This window comes from Scyliorhinus torazame, chromosome 31 (assembly GCF_047496885.1).
Source record: "Scyliorhinus torazame isolate Kashiwa2021f chromosome 31, sScyTor2.1, whole genome shotgun sequence".
NCBI classification, from domain to species: domain Eukaryota; kingdom Metazoa; phylum Chordata; class Chondrichthyes; order Carcharhiniformes; family Scyliorhinidae; genus Scyliorhinus; species Scyliorhinus torazame.
In genome coordinates, this window is record NC_092737.1 from 14,157,442 (window position 1) to 14,168,592 (window position 11,151).

General features: G+C 47.4%; 1 protein-coding gene across 1 annotated transcript; it reads right to left on the minus strand.

The window, feature by feature from the left end:
- Positions 1 to 438: 438 nt before the first annotated feature.
- LOC140404572 (paired immunoglobulin-like type 2 receptor beta) lies at positions 439 to 9,324 on the minus strand. Its single transcript, XM_072493174.1, has 4 exons — positions 9,276 to 9,324; positions 2,845 to 3,213; positions 1,603 to 1,794; positions 439 to 602 (listed from the first exon to the last, which is right to left on the minus strand). The coding sequence occupies exons 1-4, from the start codon at positions 9,316 to 9,318 to the stop codon at positions 439 to 441; spliced, it is 768 nt and encodes a 255-aa protein (XP_072349275.1). The 5' UTR covers positions 9,319 to 9,324.
- Between the last annotated feature and the right edge of the window lie 1,827 nt (positions 9,325 to 11,151).

An 11,151-nucleotide genomic window follows, 5' to 3' on the forward strand; every position in this document is an offset into this window, starting at 1 on the left:
GGTGGGAACACCCAACTGAGAATCCTGGACAGTATCGATGACAGCTCAGGGGGGAAAGGGGAAACAATCCAGTTCTTTAGTTAAGTCCGTTCTCAGTTTTTGGAACATAGGGCAATTTTCTCTGAACATGTTTTCGAAATGATTCGATGTATGTATTTCCTGAGCTACTGGTACTTGCCTGATTGGCAGGGGATAGTGTCATTAGCATAAAAGGGGCAGAAGCCTTTGTGGTATATTGTGGCCTGATGTCAGAGAAGTCAGAATGGTATGGTTGTATGAGCTACAGAGTTGCATGGTTTTGGAAATGTAGTGATTTCTTTGGAGCCACTTTTCTAATGACAATTGCTTGCTCCGTGATTAATTATCCTGCGAGAATTCAGCACTGAGCCCCTGATTTCACCTTCACTACTCGAGGGGCTGAATGGCCTACTCCTGCTGCTAATACATCTGTTCATGCATCATTCCGATGGATGAGATGAGCTCGGCTAGATGGCCTTTCTCATCCACAATCACCTTGCAAATCGAGGGTGGAATCACGGAAAGAGTTCTGTTTCTTTTGCCACTGAAGAACTTTACTGAGCAGGATTTGTAGGTGAAATAACCTGGACATGAATGCATAATGATCTCAGACTTAATCAGTAACACGTTTTACGCTGCATATGATTCTCACGTGTTTTTCCATTGACTTTGATCTTGTCTGTTTCTGCACTTACTTATTACTCCGCTCTATCTTCATATTTTTATTAGGTTTTTAAATGGTTGAAACATTGTGAAAATGTGTTCCACATCTGATATTGGAATTATGTTGCAGTGAGAAGTGACAGAGTTTTCAGACTTGTGGATCAAGAAAACACAGATACAGTTGTGAAACATTCAATCCATGAGGTTTGGCTTATTAAGGAGTAGTGCCGCACAGAGACACCTGAGGGCTCCAACACTTCTCACTGAAAATGAAGGTCCATGTTGTTCAATGATTCCACTTTGTCACTGGGCCGTCATGTGATCTTTCTACCCCATGAAATTGCGGATAAAACAGAATACGATTACACACTTTGCGCGAAATAATTATATTGAATAATAACATACACCCAAGCAAGAGAAAATCTTCTGATTCTTCGACAGAATGGGAAACATCTTATGCAGCTTATCTGAATAGCAAGCATTAAGGTAGCTGGTGTCAAGGCAGAGGGCCAACATTGGGATTATTTGGTGAATTGGCTGGTGAATATGGAAATGGAAGGGATCATGAATGATTGAAGGGGGCGGGGTGGCGCAGTCGAATAAGGGGCCCTGATTCAGGAGAATATCTGAGCCTGGGCCGGGACTTTATTGAACAGAAAACTGGGGCTCCTTGATGCCTCACTCAGTCAAATGCTGCCTTGACGTCAAGCGCAGTGACGCGCCCTCACCTCTGGGGTTCAGCTCTTTTGTCCCTGTTTGAACCGAGGTTGGAATGACATCCGGGACGCTGTCATACGGAGACTCCGATTGGACACTGCGAGGGGCATGGGTTTGACCCAGGGACCCTGACTCGCTTTGTAAAAAGACGTTAGTTTATGTATATAACAGGAAAGATGGAGGCCGTCAGTGGTCGCAGATTACCCGTAACTTGCTGCGTCTTCATCAGATAGATTCCAAACAGCCAGACGATGGCCAGAATGGCGAGAGCGAGAGGGGACCGGGTGATGAGGATCTCTCCCGGCTCCAGTTTGTCTCCCCGAGCCGCCCCGTCCCGCGATGATACTGCCGTGACTGAGGAGATTAACTGGGCCGTTGTGGACAGTGGTCTCCGTGCTGTGAAACACAGGAATCCACGGCAATAATGCGGAAACGGGAACACGGAACAAACCCGGGAGAGGATTTCCACGATCGCAGGAAAAGAAATGTTCAGGGTTGGGTCAGATACCGTCACTCTGGCGACGGGGGGTGGTGGCGGGAGTGGAGGCAGGGGCCTGGGAGGCCGGGGTGGGGAGCTCAATCAGAGCAACTCCTTCTGTGAAAGATCAGCCCCCCCCCCCCCCCCCCACCGCCGCACCCAGGAAACCTCCTCGCTGCACAGAGCCACTGCCCCGACGAACACAAACCCCACATGGAACCTCCACCCCCAGTCTCCCCCCCCTCCCACCCGACCATTCTGAACTTTCGAGAGAATACTCACTCCCCACAGAACATCCTGCAGCTGGCTGTGCCGGAGAGCAGTGCCAGGGAACTGCCAGGGGCTGGTGCCAGGGGTCAGTGCCATGGGGCATGCATAGGGGCAGTGGAAGGGGGCAGTGCCAAGGGTAGGGCTGGGGCAGTGTAAAGGGGCAGTGACTCATGTGGGGGTGACCCTGGGGAGTAGGAAAGGAATCAGAGGGGTTTGGAGATCTCGATGGGCTGCAGTGTGGGGGAGACGGGAGTGTCAGTGGGGGGGGGGGAGTGTCAGTGGGGGGGGGGGGTGTCAGTGGGGGGGGGTGTCAGTGGGGGGGAGTGTCAGTGGGGGGGGGGGTGTCAGTGGGGGGGAGTGTCAGTGGGGGGGGGGGTGTCAGTGGGGGGGGGTGTCAGTGGGGGGGGGTGTCAGTGGGGGGGGGGAGTGTCAGTGGGGGGGGGGGAGTGTCAGTGGGGGGGAGTGTCAGTGGGGGGGGGGGTGTCAGTGGGGGGGGGAGTGTCAGTGGGGGGGGGGTGTCAGTGGGGGGGGGAGTGTCAATGGGGGGGGGATTACTGAGAAAGGGAGGGTTGGGTGTGAGACCATTTGAAATAAATAGTTTTAACAATGAGACATTGCTGAACTTGAATGTGTGAACTGGAAAAAGGGAGAGTAAAATAGTTCGAGAGAGAAATGCAGAGATTGAGAGGAATGTTTACCTCCTACAATGAGCTCTGTCCCAACGAGGCTTTGCCACTTCTCGGAATAATCTCCTGTTGACTCCACACGACAGAAATACCGATTCTGATCACTTTGTTTCAGATGATTTATCCGGATGGTTCCGGTTCTATCTCGATATGGAAATCCCAGGAATTCAATTCGGCCTCGGTAATCAGGGTGAGTGTAAGGCTTTGAGACGTTGAAGATAAATCTTCCGTGAAATCCATGTCTTCTCCAGCAAATGTCAATCTTTGTTGGGTTAAAACTTTCTGGGTAAGTGAATGAACAGGGAATATCGACCGAACTCCCGACAAAACCCTCCAGGGAGCGAGGCTGAGTCACTCTGAAATCATTCCCATTTATCATCCCTGAGGGAGAGGGAAACACAAAATGGTCAATTAGCAAAAAGAGTCAAATTTATCCAATAGGAAACCAGCCCCAGAATACTCCCAGTGACAGAGAAATACAGAACTACAGCCCGAACCCCTCGATTAGATTCCAGTCTGTAACTCACTCCCGGGTATCTGTTATTCTATATATAAACCACCCCGAACCCCTCGATTAGATTCCAGTCTGTAACTCACTCCCGGGTATCTGTTATTCTATAGATAAACCACCCTGAACCCCTCGATTAGATTCCAGTCTGTAACTCACTCCCGGGTATCTGTTATTCTATAGATAAACCACCCTGAACCCCTCGATTAGATTCCAGTCTGTAACTCACTCCCGGGTATCTGTTATTCTATATATAAACCTCCCCGAACCCCTCGATTAGATTCCAGTCTGTAACTCACTCCCGGGTATCTGTTATTCTATATATAAACCATCCCAAACCCCTCGATTAGATTCCAGTCTGTAACTCACTCCCGGGTGTCTGTTATTCTATATATAAACCACCCCGAACCCCTCGATTAGATTCCAGTCTGTAACTCACTCCCGGGTATCTGTTATTCTATATATAAACCACCCCGAACCCCTCGATTAGATTCCAGACTGTAACTCACTCCCGGGTATCTGTTATTCTATACATAAACCACCCCGAACCCCTCGATTAGATTCCAGTCTGTAACTCACTCCCGGGTGTATGTTATTCTATATATAAACCACCCCGAACCCCTCGATTAGATTCCAGTCTGTAACTCACTCCCGGGTATCTGTTATTCTATATATAAACCATCCCAAACCCCTCGATTAGATTCCAGTCTGTAACTCACTCCCAGGTATCTGTTATTCTATATATAAACCACCCTGAACCCCTCGATTAGATTCCAGTCTGTAACTCACTCCCGGGAATCTGTTATTCTATATATAAACCACCCCGAACCCCTCGATTAGATTCCAGTCTGTAACTCACTCCCGGGTATCTGTTATTCTATATATAAACCACCCTGAACCCCTCGATTAGATTCCAGTCTGTAACTCACTCCCGGGAATCTGTTATTCTATATATAAACCACCCCGAACCCCTCGATTAGATTCCAGTCTGTAACTCACTCCCGGGTACCTGTTATTCTATACATAAACCACCCCGAACCCCTCGATTAGATTCCAGTCTGTAACTCACTCCCGCATATCTGTTATTCTATATATAAACCACCCTGAACCCCTCGATTAGATTCCAGTCTGTAACACAGTCCCAGGTATCTGTTATTCTATATATAAACCACCCCGAACCCCTCAATTAGATTCCAGTCTGTAACTCACTCCCGGGTATCTGTTATTCTATATATAAACCACCCCGAACACCTCAATTAGATTCCAGTCTGTAACTCACTCCCGCATATCTGTTATTCTATATATAAACCACCCTGAACCCCTCGATTAGATTCCAGTCTGTAACTCACTCCCGGGTATCTGCTATTCTATATATAAACCACCCTGAACCCCTCGATTAGATTCCAGTCTGTAACTCACTCCTGGGTATCTGTTATTCTATATATAAACCACCCTGAACCCCTCGATTAGATTCCAGTCTGTAACTCACTCCCGGGTATCTGTTATTCTATATATAAACCACCCTGTGGCGCACAAAGACTCCATGAGACAAATAGAGTGAAGTCGATGAGGCTTTATTAAGCGTGTCTGTTCCCCAGCAGCCCGATAGTAAACTGGCATGCGGGGGAAGGCACCGGCTTCTTATACTTCGCCTTCAGGGCGGAGTATGAGGTCAACGGCCAACCAGGACCCGGGATCTGTCAGCCAATGACATTAGGGCTTCCAGTCCCACATGACCCCCAATATATACTACCACACACCCCGAACCCCTCGATTAGATTCCAGTCTGTAACTCACTCCCAGGTATCTGTTATTCTATATATAAACCACCCTGAACCCCTCGATTAGATTCCAGTCTGTAACTCACTCCCGGGTATCTGTTATTCTATATATAAACCACCCCGAACCCCTCGATTAGATTCCAGTCTGTAACTCACTCCCAGGTATCTGTTATTCTATATATAAACCACCCCGAACCCCTCGATTAGATTCCAGTCTGTAACTCACTCCCAGGTATCTGTTATTCTATATATAAACCACCCCGAACCCCTCGATTAGATTCCAGTCTGTAACTCACTCCCGGGTATCTGTTATTCTATATATAAACCACCCCGAACCCCTCGATTAGATTCCAGTCTGTAACTCACTCCCAGGTATCTGTTATTCTATATATAAACCACCCTGAATCCCTCGATTAGATTCCAGTCTGTAACTCACTCCCGGGTATCTGTTATTCTATATATAAACCACTCCGAACCCCTTGATTAGATTCCAGTCTGTAACTCACTCCCGGGTATCTGTTATTCTATATATAAACCACCCTGAACCCCTCGATTAGATTCCAGTCTGTAACTCACTCCCGGGTATCTGTTATTCTATATATAAACCACCCCGAACCCCTCGATTAGATTCCAGTCTGTAACTCACTCCCAGGTGTCTGTTATTCTATATATAAACCACCCCGAACCCCTCGATTAGATTCCAGTCTGTAACTCACTCCCGGGTATCTGTTATTCTATATATAAACCACCCCGAACCCCTCGATTAGATTCCAGTCTGTAACTCACTCCCAGGTATCTGTTATTCTATATATAAACCACCCTGAATCCCTCGATTAGATTCCAGTCTGTAACTCACTCCCGGGTATCTGTTATTCTATATATAAACCACTCCGAACCCCTTGATTAGATTCCAGTCTGTAACTCACTCCCGGGTATCTGTTATTCTATATATAAACCACCCCGAACCCCTCGATTAGATTCCAGTCTGTAACTCACTCCCAGGTATCTGTTATTCTATATATAAACCACCCTGAATCCCTCGATTAGATTCCAGTCTGTAACTCACTCCCGGGTATCTGTTATTCTATATATAAACCACCCCGAACCCCTCGATTAGATTCCAGTCTGTATCTCACTCCCGGGTATCTGTTATTCTATATATAAACCACCCCGAACCCCTCGATTAGATTCCAGTCTGTAACTCACTCCCAGGTATCTGTTATTCTATATATAAACCACCCTGAATCCCTCGATTAGATTCCAGTCTGTAACTCACTCCCGGGTATCTGTTATTCTATATATAAACCACCCCGAACCCCTCGATTAGATTCCAGTCTGTATCTCACTCCCGGGTATCTGTTATTCTATATATAAACCACCCCGAACACCTCAATTAGATTCCAGTCTGTAACTCACTCCCGCATATCTGTTATTCTATATATAAACCACCCTGAACCCCTCGATTAGATTCCAGTCTGTAACTCACTCCCGGGTATCTGTTATTCTATATATAAACCACCCTGAACCCCTCGATTAGATTCCAGTCTGTAACTCACTCCCGGGTATCTGTTATTCTATATATAAACCACCCCGAACCCCTCGATTAGATTCCAGTCTGTAACTCACTCCTGGGTATCTGTTATTCTATATATAAACCACCCTGAACCCCTCGATTAGATTCCTGTCTGTAACTCACTCCCAGGTATCTGTTATTCGATATATAAACCACCCTGAACCCCTCGATTAGATTCCAGTCTGTAACTCACTCCCAGGTATCTGTTATTCTATATATAAACCACCCTGAACCCCTCGATTAGATTCCAGTCTGTAACTCACTCCCGGGTATCTGTTATTCTATATATAAACCACCCCGAACCCCTCGATTAGATTCCAGTCTGTAACTCACTCCCAGGTATCTGTTATTCTATATATAAACCACTCCGAACCCCTTGATTAGATTCCAGTCTGTAACTCACCCCTGGGTATCTGGTATTCTATATATAAAGCACCCTGAACCCCTCGATTAGATTCCAGTCTGTAACTTACTCCCGGGTATCTGTTATTCTATACGTAAACCACCCTGAACCCCTCAATTAGATTCCAGTCTGTAACTCACTCCCGGGTATCTGTTATTCTATATATAAACCACCCCGAACCCCTCGATTAGATTCCAGTCTGTAACTCACTCCCGGGTATCTGTTATTCTATATATAAACCACCCTGATCCCCTCGATTAGATTCCAGTCTGTAACTCACTCCCGGGTATCTGTTATTCTATATACAAACCATCCCGAACCCTTCGATTACATTCCAGTCTGTAACTCACTCCCGGCTATCTGTTATTCGATATATGAACCCTGTTATGTCCAGGGTTTAAAGCACCAAAGTGTATTATGGTGTTTACGTGACCTGTAACATTTTATGTTGAACTGTGCTGGGAAGAGCACAAGAGCGTACCCTTCAGGTGTTATTCAACAGTCTTCCCACACTGTAATCAAAATAACATTTACTCCAAGCACTGAGTTAACATTGATATAAACACACAGCAAGAATTTTGTTTATCAATTGCAAACAAAAAGCCGCCCCACAGCGACAGTAATCTATGTATAACACTTAATGAATTCCTCCTTAACTGTTCCAATTCAAAAACAAAATCCCATATACCAAAACCCCCTTGTCAAGGGCGTGGCCCAGCACTCTGCATTCTCACTTTAATAAGACTGGCTCTTCCTGAGATTCTGACCCCGTCTCACCAGCAGGTTTAAACCCTTCCGGAAAGCACACTATATCTTTTAAGTTATCAAAACAACAGGTAGCTCTAATCAATGGGTTTTTACTGGAACAGATATTTAAAATGAAACTAAAAAGACAGGAACAAAACAATGCTTACTCCCTGAGTCCACAGCATCCAAATCTGAAAGCGACATCAAAAACAGGTCACAGAGCCACAGCCCAGCTCCACCCACACAATGACATCACTGATGCCAAGTGATGAGACAAAAATCTTTCTTAAAGGGACATTCCCATGACAATCCCGCCAGTAGATTTCAATCTGTAGCTCAATCCCGGGGCCACAATTTGCTCCCGTGTCACCCTGTCTGTGTCAGTAAATCCCATCCCTCCCCTCATTCTTCACCATCAGAGATACGCCACCAGGTCACTGCAGTGTTAAACTGACCCCCCCCCCCCGGTGACTGGAATGAAGATCTCTCGACACCGTCTCAATTTCTGCCTTTGACTTTGAAAATCGGCAACTCGGTGAATCCTGACCACGATTTCCTCAACATTCCCCGTCCATCACTCCTGACTCACCTTCCACCCTCCACACTCCTCAACTGATTCCCCCATATCTGCCGCCCCGTAACCTGTCCCACTCCCACTCCTGTTCACGCTCTCTCCCACCCCACCCCTCGTGCTCGCTGTCCTACACTGACTCTGACTCCACCAACACCTGTTTGAAACTTTCATCCTGATCTTTAACCTTCCCATTCCGTCCCTTTTTGTCTCTATCAACTCCAACCCTACAGCCCTCTGAGATCTCGGCGTTCCTGATGATCCGTTCTCCGGGGCATCTTTCACTGCCTTTTCTCCAACACGTTTAAAAATCTCTCACCCCCTCCATCTCTCTGTCATGTCTCAGAAACCTCCAAGTTCCCCTGCACCTCTGGTCCCTTGTGTAACCCTCCCATCCAACATTGGGGGCTGTACCGTCAGCTCCCTCAGCCCTAAGCTCTGAAGATCATTCCCTCATCCTCATCACCTCTCTCTCTCTCCTCTTCAATATCCACGTCAACACAAATCTCTTCAACCAATTGTTAACTTACTCCACCTCTTCTCTCATTAGGCTTCCTCTCCCTTTTATGAAAATGGATCAGGTGAGCTCCTTGAGAAGATTTCCTTTGTTAAAGTTACTTTTGCTGCTGTTGTTGTTTTGGTCGTCAAACCTCTAATCTTCAACCTGGTTGTGCATCACATCAGTGCCCCTTGCTTTGATCAAACTTCGATAAGGTGAAAAGCCAGGAACAACTTTGGGATGTTCCTCAGGATTCAGTGTCCTGTGGAGGTGCTGGTGGGTGACGGGTTGGAGGGGGAAGGTTGTGGGACGTGGCCGGGGTACAGGGCAGGAGATTGGAAAATAAGACGGGTTTACTCACCAATGGAGAGGCACAGAAGGATCAGGCGGAGGGCAGAGTCCATTGATGCTCCTCTCCTCGCTCTGCGAGGATAATGATAAACACCGAGAGGTTCTGCTTTTCTCCTTCCTGTTTCTCAACTGCCTCCGCTTAGGAAACCTTCTCTTCACATCAACCCCCTTTCCCATTCTTGGATCTGGGCTCCGAACTTCCTCCCAAGCTACAGCTAATCTCCGAACGCACTGAAGGCAAATTAACGTTGAAAGATGTTGAAATCTTCGGTGTAACTGAGTGACGTCCATCACTACGTTGGCCGAGAGTTTACACGGAATTGGCGTGACTGTAATGAGGGGCATAGAGGTGAATTGACCTGAACTGGAGGGTAAGGTCGAGGAATGTCCACCATAAAATGTGTGGGGAAGACAGTGAGAAACTCCAAGAGGACAGAGGCAGACTGGGGGGATGGGCAGACCAGTGGCAGATGAAGTTTAATGATGGGAATTATACATTTTGGTCAGAAGAATAAGGAGAGGCAATAGGGAATAAAGGACACACAGGGTGCGGGGCAATGGGGCCTGTGGATTTATGTACACTAATTTCTGAGAGTAGGAGAGGATTGTCGTCAATGAGGATTCCCGAAGAGGTAAGTCACAAGTGGTTTATTTCCTCCTCACAGCTGGGAAACAGCAACGAAGCAACAGTCCAAATCCCAGCCGGGACCATCCTGAGATTCCGGGCCCCTCGTGGGCCGGCTTTCACCGCGGGGAATTAACGAGCCCCGCTGTGCTGCCTCCGCCCCTCAGCGGGGGGAGATCGCTCCCCACGAGCCCCACGGGGAGATCGATCGGGCCGTCCCGAGGGTCTCGGGGGGGTGGGGGTTACAATGGAGAGAAGGTTGACAAAGGTTGAATGAAGAGAAGGGGACACAGGACCTTATAAACAGAGGCCGAGAACACAAAGGCAAAGAGTTATGTTGGATTGGATTGGATTTGTTTATTGTCACAAGTACCGAGGTACAGTGAAAAGTATTTTTCTGCGAGCAGCTCAAACAGATCATTTAGTACATGAAAAGAAAATACATAACAGGGCGACACAAGGTCCACACCAACATCGGATGAAGCATACAGGGTGTAGTGTTAATGAGGTCAGTCCATAAGAGGGTCGTTTAGGAGTCTGGTGACAGTGGGGAAGAAGCTGTTTTTGAATCTGTTCGGACGTGTTCTCAGACTTCTGTATCTCCTGCCCGATGGAAGAAGTTGGAAGAGTGAGTAAGCCGGGTGGGAGGGGTCTTTGATTAAGCTGCCCGCTTTCCCCAGGCAGCGGGAGGTGTAGATGGAGTCAATGGATGGGAGGCAGGTTCGTGTGATGGACTGGGCGGTGTTCATGACTCTCTGAAGTTTCTTGCGGTCCTGGGCCGAGCAGTTGCCATACCAGGCTGTGATGCAGCCCGATAGGATGCTTTCTATGGTGCATCTGTAAAAGTTGGTAAGGGTTAATGTGGACATGCCGAATTTCTTTAGTTTCCTGAGGAAGTATAGGCGCTGTTGTGCTTTCTTCGTGGGAGCGTCGACGTGGGTGAACCAGGACAGATTTTTGGTGATGTGCACACTGATGTGTTGAGTGCTCTGGATCCGTGGAACACATACAGGCCACCAACACTTAAAATAGCGCAACACTATTTTATTAAGTTAGAAACTGTTGAACCTACTTTTCCTGTGGGTTAACACGATGTTAGATTGAACTAAAGACCTGTGCCTTGTTCTAACCAGTCTATGCTGTCAGCACATGGTGAATGTCTGTGCTGCAGGCTGTGAGCTCTGTCCTACTAGGAGGCTGCAGCTCGAATGAGCGGGAACTCTGATGCCCCCTGTCTTTACAGTGCGTGTGCTCTAACTGG

What these genes read in the sequence shown, in the direction of transcription:
- LOC140404572 (XM_072493174.1), bottom strand. Translation starts at nt 9,318, where the DNA reads ATGGACTCTGCCCTCCGCCTGATCCTTCTGTGCCTCTCCATTG. An exon ending in GACAGAGCTCATTGTAGGAG is followed by an intron (nt 1,795 to 2,844) that starts GTAAACATTCCT and finishes TGTGTTTCACAG; the next exon opens with CACGGAGACCACTGTCCACA. An exon ending in GAAGACGCAGCAAGTTACGG is followed by an intron (nt 603 to 1,602) that starts GTAATCTGCGAC and finishes ATTCATGTCCAG; the next exon opens with GTTATTTCACCTACAAATCC.